This window comes from Melanerpes formicivorus, unplaced genomic scaffold (assembly GCF_026170545.1).
Source record: "Melanerpes formicivorus ecotype bairdi unplaced genomic scaffold, bMelFor1.0.p_v2 SCAF_2, whole genome shotgun sequence".
NCBI classification, from domain to species: domain Eukaryota; kingdom Metazoa; phylum Chordata; class Aves; order Piciformes; family Picidae; genus Melanerpes; species Melanerpes formicivorus.
The window spans coordinates 3,185,330-3,208,053 of NW_027142354.1; the positions used below are offsets into that span (position 1 = coordinate 3,185,330).

Genomic DNA, 22,724 nt, shown 5'->3' on the forward strand with positions numbered 1-22,724 from the left:
TGTGAAGCTAGCACAGATCCACACTAGGAGCGTAGGTCTGCTCTCACTGCTTTTGCAATCATTTGCATCTCTGGAATATGAACTCCAAAGGAATGACACACTACTTTGAAAAGCTTGCTTCAAGAGTTCCACATCACTCTGTTTGTAAAACACTTTATCCTTTTTTCACCCTCTGCATAACAGATCAGGGAGCTGCACTGTACGTGTTTGGAAGACCGAGTGTGGGAGACAGAGGAGTATGAGTCATCTCTTCAGCTAGCAAGGTGATGCTTTCTTTTTTTCCATCATTATTTTCCTTTCCATTTTGGTTTAATACCACTGTACACATGGAGAATATCAGTCACTGGTTATTCTGAAACTTAGTGCTGAGAGTATTGCCTGTTCACAGCTAGTGGTATAATTGTTTGCATGTACAACTGACTGCTGTCCTTGTTTTGTTGTTCTGCCTGGACTGCTGCCTTTGTCTTTCTACCATTTACCATAAAACTCAAGGAGTTTCTAATGTCTCTTATGCCCTGAGTAATTGTGTTGAAACCACTGAGATTACTGTGTGTGAATGAGAACATCAAGTTTGGTTGGGTTTAGCCTTTTGAGCTATGATTGTGTTAGATATTATCAACCAAATTACTCATTTTAGTTGGAGGAAATTTTAATCTGTCTACAGTGAAAATCAGAATCTGTTCCAAATAAGTACCTGAGACCTTTCTTACTGTTTTAACTTTCCTGCTTTCCCCTTGCCTCCTTTGCCTAACAGTTGGCACATGGGCTGAGTTATTTTCTTGTTATTGTGAGCTGAGATTTTTAGGAGAGCCTGCACTTGTCTGTCAGTGTTTAAAATGGGAAAGTCATCTAGACCAATTTTCTTAACAGATAACTCCTCAGCTGCAGTGTTGCAGCTACACACTTTTAAATGTCCTTGTCATGGCCAGTGGCTGCTCCCTTATAACTGCATTCACTCAAATAATAAATCACTTCTGTTGAAAAAGGAGTTGATGGCAACACTATTGCCTTAACTGCTTCTTCAGGAGCATCTGAGGTTTGAGGTGTCTGACAGGAAAACTGCATTTAAAAAACCCCACATCTGTGGTGGGTGAAGGATAACTGCTGGGAGGGGGGCAAATTCAACCCAGCACTTTAATATTCTGGGCTAATATAAACAAAGAGACATAGAATCATAGAATTGTTAGGGTTGGAAGGGACCCCAAGGCTCATCTAGTTCCAACCCCCCTGCCATGGGCAGGAACACCTCACACTAGATCAGGTTGCTCGGAGTCACATCCAGCCTGGCCTTAAAAGCATCCACGGATGAGGCTTTTACTATCTCCCTGGGCATCCTGTTCCAGTGACTCACTACCCTCGTGGTGAAGAACTTCTTCCTAACATCCAATCTCAATCTACCCATTTCTATGTTTTTTTCCATTCCCCCTAGTCCTATCATCACCTGACACCTTAAAAAGTCCCTCCCCAGCTTTCTTGTAGGCCCCCTTCTGATACTTGGAAGGCCACAATAAGGTCTCAGGGCCTTCTCATCTCCAGACTGAGCAACCCCAACTCTCTTTCATCATAGGAGTGGAGCTCCAGCCCTCTGATCATCCTTGTGGTCTTTCTCTGGACATGCTCCAGCATATCCAGATCCTTCCTGTAACAGGGGCTCCAGAACTGGATGCAGGTGGGGGTCTCACCAGAGCAGAGTAGGGGTGGAGAATCGCCTCCCTCCACCTGCTGGCTTAAACTGTAACTTTGCCACACCAAGCAGTTCTTATGCATTGTTACTGAATTATATTGTTTATCCTCATCCCTCTGAAAGCATTGCATGCTTGCTTTTGTCATTTGTACAGTCTTTCCCTCCTTAATGCTTCTCTGACTATCCTGAACCTTGACATCACTCAATCACCTGTCAGCCCTTGCCCACAAATGTGTCATTTTGCTTTTCTGTGCTGTCTGTTCTGCAATCTCTAACAACTCCTGGTGATTTTTTTTTTACCTCACCTTTTTTATCATCCTGCTTTTAATGTGCTTTTTTTCCCACCCTGAATTCTTCTTCCTCTTCTGTCATCTCAAAGTTGATGCTGCATCAGATTCTGGCTCACTCCCCCTTTATTCTTATCTGTTCATCTCTCTCCTGTTTTACCTCTGGTCCTGGCTCCCACTGTGGGAGCTTCTGATAGAAAAACAGTGATCACAGGCATTCCTTTCACAGATGCCTTCTTTTTTACTGTATTTTTAGTTTGGATTTTTCCTCCCCTCTTTTAAACTTAGTAATTCTGTCATTTTTCTACCAAAACTCCTGCAAAACAATTCTTTCAAATCCTTGAGTAGCTGATTCCAGTTCTGATCTATTTTCAGCTTTTAATGCCCTTTTCCATTTTACGCACACTTCCTCATGTCTCTGCTTTTTTCTGCATAGAATCTTGCTGTTATCTTCTTTTAGGAGAAAAAGCTAATGTGGAGTCTTTCCCCTTCCACTCACAATCTTCATTTCTCCCCCCCCCTCCCCTTGCTCAGGAATGGAAGCTATTTGCTGTTCCTTAATATCTCTGCATTCCCCTGGGCAACATCAGCTGTTGATATCCTGATGTTCCACTCTTCCCCATAGTATCAGTCAGGGTTGGAAGGGACCACAAGGATCATCTAGTTCCAATCCTCTCCCATGGGCAGGGACACCCCACACTAGATCAGGCTGGCTAGAGCCTCATCCAGCCTGGTCTTATACACCTCTAGGGATGGGGCCTCAACCACCTCCCTGGACAACCCATTCCAGGGCTTCACCACTCTCATGGGGAAGAACCTCCTCCTCACATCTAGCCTGAATCTCTCCGCCTCCAGCTTCATTCCATTCCCCCTAGTCCTATCACTACCTGAGATCCTGACAAGTCCCTCCCCAGCCTTCTTGTAGGCCCCCTTCAGATACTGGAAGGCCACAATTAGATCACCTTAGAGCCTTCTCTTCTCCAGACTGAACAGCCCTAACTCCTTCAGTCTGTCCCCATAGGAGAGGTGCTCCAGCCCTCTGATCATCCTCGTGGCCCTTCTCTGGACACCTTCCAGCACCTCCACATCCCTCTTGTCATAGGGGCTCCAGAGCTGGAGGCAGTACTCCAGGTGGGGTCTCACCTGAGCTGAGTAGAGGGGGAGGATCACCTCCCTTGACCTGCTGGCCACACTTCTCCTGATGCAGCCCAGGATCTGATTGGCTTTGCAGGCTGCAGGTGCAGATTGAGAGCTCATGTTGAGCTTCTTGTCCACCAGCACCCCCAAGTCTCTCTCCTCAGGGCTACTTTCCAGCCAGTCACTGCCCAGCCTGGATTTGTGCCTGGGATTGCCTCGACCCAGATGCAGGACCCTGCACTTGGTCTTGTTGAACCTCATGAGGTTGGCTTGTGCCCACCTCTCCAGCCTGTCAAGGTCCCTCTGGATGGCCTCCCTTCCCTCTAGCGTGTCTGCTGCACCACACAGCTTGGTGTCATCAGCAAACTTGCTGAGGGTGCACTCAATGCCACTGTCCATGTCCCCCACAAAGATGCTGAACAAGACAGGTCCCAGGACTAATCCCTGAGGGACCAGGTTGGTCAGGCAGGGTTTGCCTTTGGTGAAGCCATGCTGACTGTTCCAAATCACCTCTTCACTATTCTTCTGAGCCAGTAGTGCCTCCAGGAGGATCTGCCCCATGATCTTTCCAGGCACAGATCAATGTTGTCATCTTCTTTTCAATGTTGATAATGGAGTCCATATTCTTTTCCCCCTTGTTTTTAGAAACTAAATGATAGAGAAGCTCTTTATTAGCTGTTTTCTCACTTTCTAACAAAGCCTCTTTTTACCCTTCATGTTTGATAGTGTAGTTTTCGCTTGTTGCACTGAGTTCCTTTTGTGGCTGATTCAGCATTTCTCCACTTCAGCCTTTCCTTGGAGGGGTTTTTATCTCTTCAGCTAAATGTGTTGTCCCCAAAGACAGTGTTTCAGGTGATCTTTAGCAACCTGGAAATGATTATTCTGTTTTAATGTTGTTGTCTAAAGTCTGGAAAATAGCATGAGGAGACAAGGAGAGTGTGTGAGCTCTGGTTTGCATTGGCTTGTTTAATCCAATCAGGAGAGAGAGAAGATTTAAGAGATCTCAAGAGACTTGGCTGGTTACGAGGAGCTAACTGGCTGGGACATTTAGGTGGCAAATCATTGAGGACAACCTATTGTCTTTTGTCTAGACACTGTACTTTGCTAATGGTTGATGCCATTCCTCACATACTGCTTACCGAAGTCCTGCCCTTCCCTGCATGGTCAACAACAAAAGCTGAACGATCTCTGTTAGCCCCTCAGTTTAGGAAGGAGGTTGACTTGCTGGAGCATGTCCAGAGAAAGGCAACAAAGTTGGTGAGGGGCTTGGAACACAAGCCCTATGAGGAGAGGCTGAGGGAGCTGGGGTTGCTTAGCCTGAAGAAGAGGAGACTCAGGGGTGACCTTATCACTCTCTACAACTACCTGAAGGGAGGTTGTAGACAGAGAGATGTTGGTCTCTTCTTCCAGGCAGCCAGCACCAGAACAAGAGGACACAGTCTCAGGCTGCGCCAGGGGAGGTTCAGGTTGGATGTTAGGAAGAAGTTCTATACAGAGAGAGTGATTGCCCATTGGAATGGGCTGCCTGGGGAGGTGGTGGAGTCGCCGTCATTGGAGTTGTTGAGGAGGAGACTTGATGGGGTGCTTGGTGCCATGGGTTAGCTGTTTGGGTGGGTTGGATTGGTTGATGGGTTGGACACGATGATCTTGAAGGTCTCTTCCAACCTGGTTTGGTTTATTCTAAATAAATAAAGGTTTATTCTTCCTGTGACTCCCCACTTCAGCAATCAGGAAGAGTTTCAGTGGACTCCATCCTGCCTTCCCTTTTTCTGTTTCAGAAATTGCTGCTGAATAACCAAAGAGAATTATGTACTATTTTGGGATGATTTGAGTTCTTCCATTCTGCTGTGAGCCTGGCTCCTCACCAAATCAAAATCTTAACCCCACTCTCTGGTAGCTGGCATACTTTGCAGTAGTCTGAAGACCAAAAGGTTGCAGAGGATCCCTGTTTGCTGATACTTGCTCACCATCCTTTTGCATGTTCTTGGGGCCCTGTAATCCCCATTGTTGTCATAAATGCCATTTTCTAGAACTTGCAGCTTCTCTTTGATTAATATGACTTAAAATAAATCTGGCCTTTCCCATTGACAGCAATCCAAGTCTTGTTATCTTCTCTCCTTTGAGGTGTTTAATTGTTGTGGCCTTTTGTCTGGCTGGGAAGAAGGCTATCTTGTTTACCCATTATATTCTACAAGACTGCTTCAAAATGTTTTCTAGCCTTTTGTGTAGTCAAGGTCACCCTTCCTGTTAACTCCTGATGCTCTTCTGCACAAAACAAGTGCATCTGAAGGTAACATCTGCAGAAATCCATGACCCTGGAAGGGAAGTTTTCAAACTCTGCCCTCTAGAAGCATTTAGCTTCAACTACCAGGGAGAAACTAGAGCACAAGTTGCTCTCTCCTCTGCTAAATTCCTCCTTAACACTCTTGTGGCTGATAAGGAGGCCCACTCCCTGAACATCACAGTATCACAGTATCACTAAGGTTGGAAGAGACCTCGAGGATCATTGAGTCCAACCTGTCAACACAGACCTCATGACTAGACCATGGCACCAAGTGCCACGTCCAATCTCCTCTTGAACACCTCCAGGGATGGTGACTCCACCACCTCCCTGGGCAGCACATTCCAATGACAAACGACTCGCTGGGTGAAGAACTTTCTCCTCACCTCGAGTCTAAACCTCCCCTGGCGCAGCTTGAGACTGTGTCCCCTTGTTCTGTTGCTGGTTGCCTGGGAGAAGAGACCAACCCCTTCCTGGCTACAACCACTTTTCAGGTAGTTGTAGAGGGCAATGAGGTCACCCCTGAGCCTCCCCTTCTCCAGGCTAGCACTGTCACTTCATTCTCTTGGTCTTTTTGTGTAGCTGTGTTCTCTGTCTAAAATCTTCAAACTTGCTGGCACCCTTGTTTAGTATTTCTGTGTTGGCACTTGGTTTGTGTAAGACCAAGCAAAAGCAGAATAGGCTGGGAAGGGCTCCCAGCAACAGCAGCTGTGACAAGTGTGTGAGTGTTTAGCAATGGGAACCTCTCCCACTGCATGAAGAGAGTTACCTGCCTGTGTAATGGCTTGATGCAATGACTGTAATTCTGGATTTCATTTGTGGATATTTACAAGGATTTGCTTTGATATTTTTTCAAAGGAAGGTTCTGAAACTGAACAGTGCTAGGTGACATTTGTAAAACACCCTAATACATGACTAAAAGTAAATGCTAGGCTGAGAGGTTGGGATAGATGACTTTAAAAGGGCCCTTCCAACCTAAATGATGCTGAGATTCTAGTGATAAGGTTTAGAGCAATGAAATACAGAAACCAGTAATGTGGATTTGGTTTGAGAAGCCTTCTGACTCACAGAGAGTGATGGATTTTGTGGATGTGTGGAATGCATACTAATCTGCTTTCCTGGGGTTTGGGTTGTGGGGGGTTTTTTGTTTGGTGTTTTGGGTTGCCTTGACCACTTCATTTACTTTTCTTGGGAATGAGTTATAAGCCCTACCAGACTCTCTACAACTACCTGAAGGGAGGTTGTAGACAGGCAGAGGTTGGTTTCTTCTCCCAGGCAGCCAGCACCAGAACAAGAGGACACAGTCTCAGGCTGCACCAGGGGAGGTTTAGGTTGGATGTCAGGAAGAAGTTCTATACAGAGAGAGTGATTGCCCATTGGAATGGGCTGCCTGGGGAGGTGGTAGAGTCACCATCATTGGAGGTGTTCAGGAGGAGACTTGCTGGGGTGCTTGGTGCCATGGGTTAGTTGTTTAGGTGGGTTGGATTGGTTGATGGGTTGGACACGATGATCTTGAAGGTCTCTTCCAACCTGGTCTATTCTATTCTATTCTAAAAACAAAGGGGAAAAGAAAAGTAGGCTTTGTAATGCATAAAGCCTGATCAGGGCTGAGCATAAAATGGCAGCAGATTCTATTCTATTCTATTCTATTCTATTCTATTCTATTCTATTCTATTCTATTCTATTCTATTCTATTCCATTCCATTCCATTCCATTCCATTCCATTCCATTCCATTCCATTCCATTCCATTCCATTCCATTCCATTCCATCCCATCCCATCCCATCCCATCCCATCCTATCCTATTCTTTTTGCTGTTAAGTCTGACTCTCTGTTTCAAAAACTATAACTCTGTATCCAGCAAATGTTGTGGGGTGTTTTTTATTGTAGAAGAGCAGAAAAGCTTTCATTGTCAGTTCTGCAGGAGAACGTGAGGGCCATCTATGCAAGTTCATGTGTTTGTTTCTTTTAATGACAGCAAGGGGGAAAAAACTACTTTTCTGCCAGGCTGCTTTAAGTCACAGTATCACAGTATCACCAAGGTTGGAAGAGACCTCAAAGATCATCAAGTCCAACCTGTCACCACAGACCTCATGACTAGAGCATGGCACCAAGTGCCACGTCCAATCCCCTCTTGAACACCTCCAGGGACAGTGACTCCACCACCTCCCTGGGCAGCACATTCCAATGGCTAACGACTCTCTCAGTGAAGAACTTTCTCCTCACCTCGAGCCTAAACTTCCCCTAGCACAGCTTGAGACTGTGTCCTCTTGTTCTGGAGGTTTTATCTTGGAGGTTTTATCTTTTTAAAAGGAGCTTTTTAAAATGTTTTGGGTTTTTTTTTTTAACTTCTTTTTTAATTGTGTTCTTTCTCAACTGAGAACACTGCAAGCTGTTTCAGCATTCTGCCTTTCAACTTCAGCCAACAATTGTGTCTTTTAGGATGTTGAATAAGTCTGATTTGGTAACCATGCTTCAACAATGTGTGGAAATCTTTGTGTCATCTTCTGGAAAAGGGTTTGATAAGATAGTAGAGAAGCTGAAGGAGTTCCTGACCCAGTTTCAGCAGCTAGAAGGTGGGTGTGTACCTTCATACATTCCATTGCAGATGACAGGAAATCTGGTTTGTAATCTGACCAATGGGTGCAGCTTTCTCTGGTGATATCCTGTCATTGTGTCAGCTTTGTCAGGACTTTCCTCCAAGTGTGTGCCCCAAGTTAAGAAATGCTTAGATCCTTTATTGGTGTGTGGCTCATGCTTTTTACAATGCCTAACAGCGATGCAAGATAAGCAGCTGGACTGATCTGCAAACATTCCTCCCTGAACCTGTCATACATGTGTTTTGAGCATTTTGCCAGATGTTACCCTCATTTAAGTTATTTAACAAATAAAAGCAGCTACTGAAAGGTAAACAGGAGCAGGCTTCCTTATGGCATGGTAGTTCACCCAACTACTTAGAAAGTTCTTTGACCTGCACCTTCAGTTCAGTTTAGAGAAGAGCTAGGAACCCAGCCCCAGCTGCCAGGGCTCTGCTGACCTGCTGTAACTTGTCAAGCCCACACATTTGGTTTGCTCATGGTTGAGGGCATATTTGACAGTTTAGTAAGGCAAATAGTAGCAGCCTTCTGTTACAGAAACTGCCATACTCCTTCTGAAACAGGAGTTTTGACATATCCCAGCGTTCTTCTGGAACAGGAACTTCATTGCTTCCCCTGAACTACAGGGAAGTGCTCCCCTATGATTTCCTTTTGAAGATAAATTGGCTACCATCTAGTCTGTTTAATGCATATTAAATTAAGCTCATTATCAGTGTGGTTGCTGTGCAGAATTTGGCCAAGTAGGCAACAAACCACCAAATGCACTCTAATATTAATTAAAGTTGTCCTGCAATGCTGTAGACTGAACAGATGCTTGTTTAGAAGAACTGGGTCTTGCCTGTATCATGTCTTTAGTTAACAGATGTAGTAATAGGAGGGCTGTGGTGCAGGAGATGTGTGATCACTTTAAAAAGCCATGTATGCCACTGAAGATACCAGCACTGAAGAATCTGAGCCATGATGGAAAGCCCTCAAGTTCATCTAGTTCAGAAAAAGAAAGAATTGAAGCAAAAGGCTTCAGTTGGATTTTTACCTTGAGGGAATACATAACAAAAAGGACAACTCTGGAAAGTGAGGCAGAACAACAAAGGGCACTATTTATGTTCACTTAAGGCTTGCAGACAATTTAAAGCAGAGAAGGCCTAATGAATGTTCTTCTTTTGTTTTCAAAGCAGCTTTAAGTCATAATGCACAAGTGAGGAAGGGAAGTTGAGTTAGGTGACTTCTTCCTGCGGGTTTCTGTGATTGTGTTGATCTCTGGCAGGAGTTTTCCTAAGTCTGCCAAAAATGTCATGTACCCAAATCTCCCACAGAGCCCTCAGAGGGAGAGAAGTCCAAACTTCTTTATTTATTATCTTAATAACAAAGTCCATCTTCCTGACTGCCTAATGCACTGAGGAAAAAAATGAAAACATGAAGCTTGAGGAAACAAAATATCTTGAACCCAGAGTAGTCTGAGCATAAAAGATTTCATTTTAGGCAAATGATCTCGAAAATACAGTGGAGTAGTAGAGAGAAGATTGCTGTGTTCTGAAGCCTTCAATGCAGAAGTCACAGGGCACTGGAAAACACCAATTCCTTCTATGTGGGCCACAAAAAAGCTTTTGTGCTACCGTGAGTGCAACTGCCAGTTGGAGCTTTACCAGTATCACAGTATCACTAAGGTTGGAAGAGATCTCGAGGATCATCGAGTCCAACCTGTCACCACAGACCTCATGACTAAATCATGGCACCAAGTGCCACGTCCAATCTCCTCTTGAACACCTCCAGGGATGGTGACTCCACCACCTCCCTGGGCAGCACATTCCAATGACGAACGACTCGCTCGGTGAAGAACTTTCTCCTCACCTCGAGTCTAAACCTCCCCTGGCACAGCTTGAGACTGTGTCCTCTTGTTCTGGTGCTGCTTGCCTGGGAGAAGAGACCAAGCCCTCCTGGCTACAACCACCTTAAAGGTAGTTGTAGAGGGCAATGAAGTCACCCCTGAGCCTCCTCTTCTCCAGGCTAAACAATCCCAGCTCCCTCAGCCTCTCCTCATAGGGCTTGTGCTCAAGGCCTCTCCCCAGCCTTGTTGCCCTTCTCTGGACATGTTCAAGTGTTTTGATGTCCTTCTTAAACTGAGGGGCCCAGAACTGGACACAGTACTCAAGGTACAACCTAACCAGTGCAGAGTACAGGGGCACAATGACTTCCCTGCTCCTGCTGGCCACACTATTCCTAATGCAGGCCAGGATGCCATTGGCCTTCCTGGCTAACTGGGCACACTGCTGGCTCATATTCAGGTGGCTGTCGATCAGCACACCCAGGTCCCTCTCTGTCTGGGAGCTCTCCAGCCACTGTGACCCCAGCCTGTAGCTCTGCATGGGATTGCCGTAGCCAAAGTGCAGCACTCGGCACTTGGACTTGTTGAATGCCATCCCATTGGATTCTGCCCATCTGTCCAGTCGGTCGAGGTCCCTCTGCAATACCTGGGATCTGTAGGGATAATTTCCCCCTTATTGCCATCTTCAGAAGGAAGCAAGAAATCTAATTACCTTTTTGATTTTGATTGCTTCTCATCCTGGCACTGATTGTGCTTTGGGAGGTTTTGTTTCTTGGTTCTTCCCTAAAAATTACTAACTGTTGCTGCAGTTGAGCAACCAACTACCTGGTTATGAAAACCAAATCCTATTCTAAATTAGAGGAGAAGAAAACTGGACAAGGAAACACCTTAGCATTTGGTTTGCTGCTTTGGTTGCAGTTTCTGGGTTAAGTAGGGAGAACTCAGCTCCTTTTGCATGAGGACAAAAACTCAGTAGGGTTTTTTTTTGCATGAGAAGGAAAAATACACAGTGTGTGGCTTCCTGAACATTCCTAAAGCATCAGTAGCAGCTAGTAGTAACCCATCCAATTTAGAAATGTTGAGAGTGTGACCTAGGATTACATAAATGGAATTCAAGTGATGTGCAAAACCTGTGCTGGCTCTTTGCTCAGGGCTGAGTTGCTTTGCTTATTTAATGGCTGTTGGTTAAGCTGCAGTGCAGAATCTTTTAACAGTGTTGTACAAGGCGCAGGACTCAAAAGCTGCCTGTGCTTGGGTGTATGTGGGCAAGTAATGGAATACTTCTCAGACTGCTTGGGTTAGGGGGTTTGTAGAGGTAGCCAAGAAAAGTTTACCCCACATAACAAACATAAGTTTTGTTCTAGTAGCAGAAGCTATCCAAGAGCAAGATGTGTCCGTGTCGTCACAAAAGGAGCTCCAGAAGAAGACAGACCTTTATCATCTTCAGAAGGTTAGGCCTGTGTAGGCTTTACTGACTAGTTCCTTAACTGAATCTGTTAAGATCTAATTGTCCATGGTTAGATTTTCCCAGCTTGCTGGAGCTCTGAGTAAAGGATGTGTAAAAGTAACTTACCTTAAAAATGACCTTAAAAATGACCCAACTCCTTCTGTCAGGCCCACCTGACACCTAGGAAATGACAGAAAAGATCTGTCATGAACTAGGATTTTTTAAATGCAACTTAGAGGTTTTCTTCCTCTTCTTTAACTTGTAAATTAATGTGTGTGCTTAACACACTCCTTTGACTTTCCCAAACTCCTACCAGTTTGAGACTGAATGTGCTGGGCCTACATGCTGCATGATCACGTCTGCAAACGTCATCAGTCACCACATGCCAGCAAAAAATACACAGAATCATAGAATGGGCTGGGTTGGAAAAGACCTCTAAAGGTCATCTAGTCCAACCCCCTCTGCAGTAAGCAGGGGCATCCTCAACTAGATCAGGCTGCCCAGAGCCCTGTCAAGCCTCACTTTGAATATCTCCAGGGATGAGGCCCCAGCCACCTCCCTGGGCAACCTGTTCCAGTGTTCCACCACCCTCACGATAAAGAACCTGTTCCTAACATCAGGTAGTGATAGGACTAGGGGGAATGGAATGAAGCTGGAGGTGGGGAGATTCAGGCTGGATGTGAGGAGGAGGTTCTTCCCCATGAGAGTGGTGAAGCCCTGGAATGGGTTGTCCGGGGAGGTGGTCGAGGCCCCATCCCTGGGGGTGTTTAAGACCAGGCTGGATGAGGCTCTGTCCAGCCTGATCTAGTGTGGGGTGTCCCTGCCCATGGCAGGGGGGTTGGAACTAGATGATCCTTGTGGTCCCTTCCAACCCTGAATGAAACTATGAAACTATGAAACATCCAGTCTAAACCTGCTCTTTTCTAGTTTGAAGCCACTGTCCCTCATACTATCACTTTGTAAAGAGTCTCTCTCCATCCTTCCAGTAGTCCCCCTTCAGGTACTGGAAGGCTGGAAGGTCTCCCTGGAGCCTTCCCTTCTCCAGGCTGAACACCCCCAGCTCCCTCCGCCTGTCCTCATAGCAGAGGTGCTCCAACCCCTGATCATTTTTGTGGCCCTCCTCTGGACTGTATGTCCTTCCTATATTGAGGGCTCCAGAGCTGTACACAGTACTCCAGGTGAGGTCTCACCAGAGCAGAGCAAAGTGGCACAATCACCTCTCTGGATCTGCTGGCAATACATCTTTTGGTGCAGCCCAAGATGTGATTTGCCTTCTGGGCTGCAAGCACACACTGCCTGCTCATGTCCAGCTTCTCATCCATCAGCACCCCCAAGTCCTTTTCCACAGGTCTGCTTTCTATCACCTCATCCCCTAGTCTGTTTTAATAGTGAGGATTGTTCCAGCCCAGGTGCAGAACCCTGCACTTGCTCTTGTTGAACCTCATGAGGTTCACCTGGGCGCACCTCTCCAGCTTGTCCTGGTCTCCCTGGGCGACATCCTGTCCCCCTGGTGTACCGACAGCATGTTAAGAGATGGTGCTCTCCAGAGAATAACTACCTCCCATCTAGTTTTGGTCCACCACTTTTTTGATTGGGTTTTTGTTGGTTTGGTTTTATTTTCAAAGACTTTGTTGGAGCTGAAGGAATCCAGGAGGTGTAAGAAACTGACCAAGTTTGAAGTGCTTCGTTTTGAAGTTGTTGACTACATAGACAGCCTTGTAAGGTGAGCTTCCCCCTTTTATCTTCCTGCTTTGGTTTGCACCTTAAGCTGCAACAGAAATTTCATGTTCCTCTTTGTCATGATTGTGTCTCTGTGCCTGTGTGGTGAAGTATCCTTTTTCTGTCTTCCTATTCCTTCTTGGAGGGCTCTAAAAATAATGATTTAAAAAAAACCCATAAAGTCTCTTTTCCATTAATCAGGAGAAATCATTTGCAGATGAATTGACCAACTTATTTTGACTACAGGGGGAAAAAACAAAAAGTTGAGGGAGGACTGGGTCTTTGTGACAAAATAAAGTCAAGACTCTTTCTTTGTTCAATCACCCTAATCCTTTTTGATCTGTTCTTCCTTATGAAACTGTATAGATGTCAAGTGTGATTTATCCTGCTCATTTTGGGAGCTCTTTCAGTGAGCAAAGAATAGCAGATAAGGTTTTGGAGGCAGAAAATGTGAAAGGCTTGGGGTGGGGGAAGAGATGAAAGCACTTTTGTTAATTATAGAGCCTGGGGAGGGGAGGCAGAGAAGCTAGCAGAAGTATGAAGTATGACTCTGCCAAGAAAAAGAGCTTCAAATACTAAGACAAAGATGAACAGAGACTCATCAGGAAGCCTTGAGATGGATAAGCAAGATCTGTGGAGGTAGAGTGTGTGCCTGGTGCTAGCATCTCAGCTTCAGCCCCTATTCTTGAATTTGTCAGTGACCCAGCTAGGGGTCTACACTAAATCAGTTAGATGCAGAGTAGATAGTAACTGACTGGTCTATCCTATTCTGCTCTATCCTGTTCTGCCCTGTCCTGTTCTGTCCTGTCCTATCCTGTTCTGTTCTATCCTGTCCTGTTCTATCCTGTCCTGTTCTGTCCTGTCCTGGCTCTCTTCTCTTCTCTCCTCTTCTCTCCTCTTCTCTCCTCTTCTCTTCTCTTCTCTCTCTTCTCTTCTCTTCTCTTCTCTTCTCTTCTCTTCTCTTCTCTTCTCTTCTCTTCTCTTCTCTCTCTTCTCTTCTCTTCTCTTCTCTTCTCTTCTCTCTTCTCTTCTCTTCTCTTCTCTTCTCTTCTCTTCTCTTCTCTTCTCTTCTCTTCTCTCTCTTCTCTTCTCTTCTCTTCTCTTCTCTTCTCTCTCTCTCTCCTCTTCTCTCCTCTTCTCTCTTCTCTCCTCTCTCTCCTCTTCTCTCCTCTTCTCTCCTCTTCTCTCCTCTTCTCTCCTCTTCTCTCCTCTTCTCTCCTCTTCTCTCCTCTTCTCTCCTCTTCTCTCCTCTTCTCTCCTCTTCTCTCCTCTTCTCTCCTCTTCTCTCCTCTTCTCTCCTCTTCTCTCCTCTTCTCTCCTCTTCTCTCCTCTTCTCTCCTCTTCTCTCCTCTTCTCTCCTCTTCTCTCCTCTTCTCTCCTCTTCTCTCCTCTTCTCTCCTCTTCTCTCCTCTTCTCTCCTCTTCTCTCCTCTTCTCTCCTCTTCTCTCCTCTTCTCTCCTCTTCTCTCCTCTTCTCTCCTCTTCTCTCCTCTTCTCTCCTCTTCTCTCCTCTTCTCTCCTCTTCTCTCTTCTCTCCTCTTCTCTCCTCTTCTCTCCTCTTCTCTCCTCTTCTCTCCTCTTCTCTCCTCTTCTCTCCTCTTCTCTCCTCTTCTCTCCTCTTCTCTCCTCTTCTCTCCTCTTCTCTCCTCCTCTCTCTTCTCTCCCCTCTCCCTGCTTCAGAGCTGATCTCAGTTCTCTTCACCTCTTGCCTTTTCAGAGACTTGTCAGCACTGCTTGGGGAAGCACACATTCCTGTGTCTCTGACTGCAGCGGGCTTGTGTTGCTTCCCTTGAGCTAAAGTTTGCATCTCCCCTCCTTCCCCGTCCCTCCTGTTGCTTTTTCAGAGAGTACCTTGTTCCTGCAGACCACAAAACTCTGCATGAGGTGGTGTATTTCAACACAGCCAGTGTGCTGCGTGAGCACTTGAATGCTGCCCCCAGGATTGCGCTCCACACCGCTTTGAACAACCCATTCTGCTACCTGAAGGTAAGAAACCGCTGAGCTGCTTGGGGAGCCGGAGTAGTTTCTGACTGCTACCCGTGAAGTGATGTGTAAGGCCTGGTTTTGCTGTTTCATGAGGCTTGGCACATGCTCAGCTGTTTTGCAGAGAGCCAGTTAGTGCTGATAAGCAGCTGCAGACTTTGCAGAGAGCTAGGGAATCTGGCTGGCTGAAGGAAAGCAGCTACCTATGGCAAGCTGTGTACGAAGAATTCCTTGTACACAGCCTGTTCTAGTCATGGGCTTTTCTTTCTCTGTAGATGGAGCAGAAAGTCATTTTGCCCTCCATTACAAATGGGATGACTGTTCATGGGAAAAAAAATAGTCTGTGGCTCTGTCTACAGGCTTCTCTTTACAGGGCTGGGGCTCAGTCCTCACTGTGTAGACTTGCCATAAGGGGAAAGCTGTGTTCATGAAGAGTGATGACATCAACAGCAGTTTAAATGCTGCATAAAGTCTGTTATTTTAATATCTGTTGTGTATTGACATCCTACCTCTTCTGAATCCAAAGAAATGATTCTTGAAGGTCTCTTCCAATCTGTTCTGTTCTCTCTTCCCCTTCCCCTTCCCCTTCCCCTTCCCCTTCCCCTTCCCCTTCCCCTTCCCCTTCCCCTTCCCCTTCCCCTTCCCCTTCCCCTTCCCCTTCCCCTTCCCCTTCCCCTTCCCCTTCCCCTTCCCCTTCCCCTTCCCCTTCCCCTTCCCCTTCCCCTTCCCCTTCCCCTTCCTCTTCCCCTTCCCCTTCTCCTTCTCTTCTCTCCCTCTTCTCTCCCTCTTCTCTCCCTCTTCTCTCCCTCTTCTCTCCCTCTTCTCTCCCTCTTCTCTCCCTCTTCTCTCCCTCTTCTCTCCCTCTTCTCTCCCTCTTCTCTCCCTCTTCTCTCCCTCTTCTCTCCCTCTTCTCTCCCTCTTCTCTCCCTCTTCTCTCCCTCTTCTCTCCCTCTTCTCTTCCCCTGTCCTTTCATGGAGAAGCAATGTAGCCCCTTCTCTACTGCTCTAATAAATCAAAATCACAGGGTGACTGAAAGAAGGGAAGTGGAATTCAGAGAAGGAGTCAACACACATTTATTTGTTTTGTCCTTGATTAGAGGTGCTACTTGGGGTTACCCTTGTGCCCTAACATTCTCTTTTCAAATGGGCTTACATGTTTGAGAGCAAGAAGCCTGTAGCTGTGTCTGAGTGATTATCTGTTACTTGGGTCCCAGCCAACACCTATCAGAAATCATACTTGATAAAGATCAGTCTTTAAAATCTACAACCCAACTGGTACTGGGTTTGCTGGCACTGTGCCTCCAGTACATAGAGGAGATCAAGTCCAACCCCCCTGCCAAAGCATGATCACCTAGGGTAGTCTGCACAGGAATGCATCCAGGCAGGTTTTGAATGTATCCAGAGAAGGAGACTCCACAACCTCTCTGGGCAGCCCTGTTCCAGTGCTCTGTCACCCTCACTGTAAAGAAGTTTCTCCTCATATTGAGGTGAAATCTTCCATGTTCAAGCTTGAACTTGTTGTTCCTTGTCTCACTATTGTGCACCACTGAAAAGAGCTTGGCCCCCTCCACTTGATAGAGTCAACCATTAGTAAGCTTGCAGATGACACCAAGTTGGGGGCAGGGGTTGATCTGTTAGTGGGTAGGAGAGCTCTGCAGAGGGACCTTGACAGGCTGGACAGATCAGCAGGGGCCAACATGATGTCATTCAACAAGTCCAAGTGCCGGGTTCTGCACATCGGCCACAACAACCCCATGCAGTGCTACAGGCTGGGGTCAGAGTGGCTGGAGAGTAGCCAGGCAGAGAGGGACCTGGGGGTGCTGGTGCTGGTTGACAGCCAACTGAACATGAGCCTGCAGTGTGCCCAAGTGGCCAAGAAGGCCAATGGCATCCTGGCCTGTATTAGAAATTGTGGCCAGCAGGAGCAGGGAAGTCATTCTTCATAGTTGTATCAGTCAGGGTTGGAAGGGACCACAAGGATCATCTAGTTCCAACCCCCTGCCATGGGCAGGGACACCCCACACTAGATCAGGACTCAGCACTGGTTAGGGCACACCCTGAGTCCTGTGTCCAGTTCTGGGCTCCTAAATTAAAAAGGCAATTGAGATACTTGAATGTGTCCAGAGAAAGGCAACACAGCTGTTGAGGGGTTTGGAGCACAAGCCCTATGGGGCTGAGGGAGCTGGGGTTGCTTAGCCTGGAGAAGAGGAAGCTCACGGCAGACCTTATTGCTCTCTACAACTACCTGAAGGGAGGTTGTAGCCAGGTGGGGATTGGTCTCTTCTCCCAGGCAACCAGCACCAGAACAAGGGGACACAGTCTCAAGCTGCACCAGAAGTTTAGGCTCAATGTGAGGAGAAAGTTCTTCACAGAAAGAGTGATTGGACATGGGAATGTGCTGCCCAGGGAGGTGGTGGAGTCACCATCACTGGAAGTATTCAAAAAAAGATTGGATGTGGCTATGGTTTAGTTGTCAGGTGGTATTAGGTGATAGGTAATAGGTTGGACTTGATGATCTCTGAGGTCTTTTCTAACCTGGTTGATTCTGTGGCAACTACCTCTCAGATATTGATAGACATTGATCAGATCCCCTCTCAGTCTTCTCAAGACTAAACAGCCCCAGGTCTCTGTCTCTCTTCACAGGGGAGATGTGAGTCCCCTCATTATCTTTGTGGCTCTCCACTAGATTCTCTCCAGCAGGTCCCTGTCTCTGTTGAATGAGGGTTGTCAGCTTTGCTGTATGCAGGAGACATTTTAGTATCATAATATCATAGTATCATAGTATCAGTCAGGGTTGGAAAGGACCACAAGGATCATCTAGTTCCAACCCCCCTGCCATGGGCAGGGACACCCCACACTACATCAGCCTGGCCAGAGCCTCATCCAGCCTGGGCTTAAACACCTCCAGGGATGGGGCCTCAACCACCTCCCTGGACAACCCATTCCAGGGCTTCACCACTCTCATGGTGAAGAACTTCCTCCTCACATCCAGCCTGAATCTCCCCACCTCCAGCTTTTAAAACCACTTGTCTGTGAAAACAGCAGTTAACAAGTGGGCTGCCATTGAAGAAACCTGATCTGAACCTCAGTACTTTGTATTTTTAGAAAACCTGTGGAAAAATATGGAAGAGCCACCAGAACCTGCCTCCCAGTGTGCTTGAGTAGTCTCTTTGAGCTGACAGGATTTAAAGCCCTCTCTCGTTCAGGACTTGATCTGCTGGAGGGTAGAGAGGCTCTGCAGAGGGACCTCGACAGGCTGGACAGATGGGCAGAGTCCAAGGGCAGGAGATTGAACACATCCAAGTGCCAGGCTCTGCACATTGGCCACAACAACCCCATGCAGAGCTACAGGCTGGGGTCAGAGTGGCTGGAGAGTGGCCAGGTAGAGAGGGACCTGAGGGTACTGGTAAATGGTAGTCTGAACATGAGCCTGCAGTGTGCCCAGGCAGCCAGGAGGGCCAATGGCATCCTGGCCTGCATCAGGAACAGTGTGGCCAGCAGGAGCAGGGAGGTCATTCTGCCCCTGTACACTGCACTGGTTAGGCCACACCTTGAGTCCTGTGTCCAGTTCTGGGCCCCTCAGTTTAGGAAGGAGGTTGACTTGCTGGAATGAGTCCAGAGAAGGGCAGTGAAGTTGGTGAGGGGCTTGGAACACAAGCCCTATGAGGAGAGGCTGAGGGAGCTGGGGTTGCTTAGCCTGGAGAAGAGGAGACTCAGGGGTGACCTTATCACTCTCTACAACTACCTGAAGGGAGGTTGTAGGCAGGCAGAGGTTGGTCTCTTCTCCCAGGCAGCCAGTACCAGAACAAGAGGACACAGTCTCAGGCTGTGCCAGGGGAGGTTTAGGTTGGATGTTAGGAAGAAGTTCTATACAGAGAGAGTGATTGCCCATTGGAATGGGCTGCATGGGGAGGTGGTGGAGTCACCGTCATTGGAGGTGTTCAGGGGGAGACTTGATGGGGTGCTTGGTGCCATGGGTTAGTTGTTTAGGTGGGTTGGATTGGTTGATGGGTTGAATGTGATGATCTTGAAGGTCTCTTCCAACCTGGTTTGGTTTATTCTACATAAAGGTTTATTCTCTTCTCATCCTGCTCTTTGTTCTTTGACACACTTCAACGTGCTTCCCGTGTTTTCCAAGCAGATGGTGAAGTTTTGGCATCGTTTCTAACAGCAGCAATATTGGCAGTGTACCTGGCTTAGCATTTTAATCCCTGTGAGCCAAAGAAATGGCTTTTTTTTTTCCCCTCTTAATTGTATCCATGACTTTCTGCATGGCTTGTGCTTTCCTGGGCCATGACCAGAGCAAAGTTCTCTAGAGCCAGTTCTTCCAGAGAGCTAGGACCCAAAAAAAGAAAGGATCTGCTTCAGTGGAGCACCAGCAAATGATTAATGTGGTGCATTTCTTACAGGCATCTAGTCCAGTTATTTATTCAGCAGAATGTGAACCAGGGATGATACTTTTTAGGGAGAGGAGGGGGATCAACACACACAGAGAAAAACCAGAACAAAAAACCACCACCCCAACCAAAACACCACCCCCCAACCCCCCACACAAAACCAAGGGGCAATTCTGTTTTCATTGATCACTTGGAAATTCAGCAAGTTGTAACTCAGAATACCACCAAGGCACTGCTTAACTGCTGTGTCAGCACAAGAAAATCTGATCTTGGATCTCTCTCTGGGGTTCAGAGGGGCATCCAAGTTTTGTTCTTGACCTGGGGTTAAGAAGGGCACTTTTTCACGTGGATCTCAAGGAGTGAGCCCTATTACCCATGAAGATTCTTTCATTGCTGTGAAACAAAAGGTCCTCAAGTTGCAATTACTTGCAGCCCAGAAAGCCAATCACAGCCTGGGCTGCATCAAGAGAAGCATAGCCAGCAGGTCAAGGGAGGTGATTTTCCCCCTCTACTCTACTCTGCTGAGACCACACCTGGAGCACTGTGTCCAGTTCTGGAGCCCCTATTACAGGAAGGATCTGGAGGTGCTGGAAGGTGTCCAGAGAAGGGCCACGAGGATGATCAGGGGCCTGGAGCACCTCTCCTATGAGGACAGACTGAGGGAGTTGGGGCTGTTCAGTCTGGAGAAGAGAAGGCTTTGAGGAGACCTTCTTGTGGCCTTCCAGTCTCTGAAAGGGGCCTCCAAGAAAGCTGGGGAGGGACTTTCTTAGGGTGTCAGGGAGTGATAGGACTAGGGAGAATGGAACAAAACTGGAAATGGGTAGATTCAGATTGGATGTTAGGAAGAAATTCTTCCCCATGAGGATGGTGAGACACTGGAACAGGTTGTCCAGGGAGGTGGTGGAAGCCTCATACCTGGAGGTTTTTAAAGCCAGGCTGGATGTGGCTCTGAGCAACCTGATCTAGAGTGAGCTGTCCCTGCCCATGGCAGGGGGGTCAGACCTAGATGATCCTTGAGGTCCCTTCCAACCCTGACAACTCTATGATTCTAATTGAGCTGCCAGACAGGGCTGGGATAGTAGCATTTGGTCCTTGGGAAAGTTGTAACATCGATTCTAGGGCTAGGCAGGAGGAGCGTGTCCTCTTGTCAAGCCTCTGGGGCAGGATGAAACCAGAGAAGCACATCAGCAGTGTTCTGGGTTGCTCCCACTGCCACACTCTTTCTGCAGCAGCCCCTCTGTGCTGTACTTGTGGCCTCACAGCTGGTTGCTCGTTCTCAGGCAGCTTCCTGCTCATCAGGCTGGCTATTTCCTCTGGGGAGAACCCGTGTGCTGCTGCCTCAGGAAGCTGAGGTTTCCCTGCATGCAGCTGCAGCTCCCTCCTGCTAGGCTGCAAAGACTTGGCCTAGTTATCACAAGGCAGGCTGAACCTTTCAGATGCTGGCAGAGATCCTGCAGTGGCAGTCAGTAATGCCTTCTCTGGATCCTCCTCAGCAGTTGTGCGTGGTCCAGCTAGAAATTGACTTCTAGAGATGGGCCTGATCCAGGAGAGTGCACTTAACTCTCAATGCCACCATCTTCTCTTGGTTGTGATAACTTCTGGCCTTAGATTAGATTAGATTAGATTAGATTAGATTAGATTAGATTAGATTAGATTAGATTAGATTAGATTAGATTAGATTAGATTAGAATATCAGTGCAAAGTGTAGGAAGCCCCAGAGTGAGAAGTAGCAGAGGAGGGGGAAGAAAGGCGTAGGGTTGTCTGTCTGGGCAGTGGTGAGCCAGCTAGTAACACAGAAGGATTTGAAAGTATTGAGGAACTCTCTGGGCCCCTCAGTTTAGGAATGATGTTGAGTTGCTGGAAGGTGTCCAGAGAAGGGCAACAAAGCTGGGGAGGGGTTTGGAGCACAGCCCTATGAGGAGAGGCTGAGGGAGCTGGGGTTGCTTAGCCTGGAGAAGAGGAGGCTCAGGGGAGATCTTACTGCTCTCCACAAGTACCTGAAGGGAGGTTGTAGCCAGGTGGGGGTTGGTCTCTTCTCCCAGGCAACCAGCACCAGAACAAGAGGACACAGTCTCAGGCTGCAGCAGGGGAGGTTTAGGCTGGATGTTAGGAAGAAGTTCTTCACAGAGTGATGTGCCATTGGAATGTGCTGCCCAGAGAGGTGGTGGAGTCACCATCACTGGAGGTGTTTAGGAAGAGGCTGGATGGAGTGCTTGGTGCCATGGTTTAGTTGATTAGATGGTGTTGGATGATGGGTTGGACTTGATGATCTCAAAGGTCTCTTCCAACCTGGTTAATTCTGGTCTATTCTATTTCTATTCTATTCTATTCTATTCTATTCTATTCTATTCTGTTCTGTTCTCTTCTCTTCTCTTCTCTTCTCTTCTCTTCTCTTCTCTTCTCTTCTCTTCTCTTCTCTTCTCTTCTCTTCTCTTCTCTTCTCTTCTCTTCTGTTCTCTTCTCTTCTGTTCTCTTCTGTTCTGTCCTGTCCTGTTCTGTCCTGTCTATTCTGTCTTGTCCTGTCCTGTCCTGTCCTGTCCAACTCTCCTGAATTATGGTCTGGTAAATTGTGTCTGGATTGTAACATTTGGAGGGTTTAGCTGTGTCACACAGCCTTTATATGGACACCATCTGGCCTGAACTGACAGACACTAACCCAATGTCTGCAGCTTCTGTGTTCCTTGTGTAGAATAAACAAACATTGTTAGGCTTTCTGGAAATTGTGAAATGCCTCAGGAGAGTCCAAAATGAATCCAGGTCTCATGGATTTCAGGGATTGAGACCTATGGAAGGCAAGCTAGGGATTCTTCAGCAAAGTTATATTCTTTGCCCCACCTTTTTTTCCCCCACCTTGAAAAGCATTTGTTTAGAAAGGTATCCTTGCTAAGGGCTTGGCAGATGTCCCAAAAGGAGCTTGTAGAGCATTTTAGCAAACATTTCTTTGAACTGAAAGGAGCAATCAGCAGTTGTTTTCATGGTAAGAGAGCTGACTTCTTAGACTGCATTGAACTAAAAACTGGGCAAAAAAATTAACTGGTAGCAAATGCTGGAAAATTCTACAGCTCTATAGAGACTTGCTTCTGGCTCAAGTGCATGAGGTTCCAACCTCAGGAGGTTCAACAAGACCCAGTGCAATGTCCTGCATCTGGGCTAGGGCATTCCCAAGCACCGACACAGGCTGGGCAGGGAATGGCTTGAGAGCAGCCCTGAAGTAAAGGACTTGGGGGTGCTGGGGGATGAGAAGCTCAACATGAGCCAGCAGTGTGAACCTGCAGCCCAGAAAGCCAATCAGATCCTGGGCTGCATCAGGAGAAGTGTGGCCAGCAGGTCGAGGGAGGTGATCCTCCCCCTCTACTCAGCTCTGCTGAGACC

The 22,724-nt window shown here is 47.1% G+C and overlaps 1 protein-coding gene across 2 annotated transcripts in view; it reads left to right on the top strand.

The window, feature by feature from the left end:
* The window catches only part of ORC3 (origin recognition complex subunit 3), a 67,907-nt gene that overhangs the window by 38,881 nt on the left and 6,302 nt on the right, over positions 1-22,724 (top strand). The window contains exons 13-17 of one of the 2 annotated variants that reach the window (XM_068149239.1): positions 184-263; positions 7,831-7,964; positions 11,172-11,257; positions 12,880-12,977; positions 14,817-14,958. In XM_068149239.1, coding sequence (XP_068005340.1) covers positions 184-263; positions 7,831-7,964; positions 11,172-11,257; positions 12,880-12,977; positions 14,817-14,958 — 540 coding nt within the window. The remainder of the gene's footprint in view (positions 1-183; positions 264-7,830; positions 7,965-11,171; positions 11,258-12,879; positions 12,978-14,816; positions 14,959-22,724) is intronic. The other variant, XM_068149248.1, reaches the window with a different exon arrangement.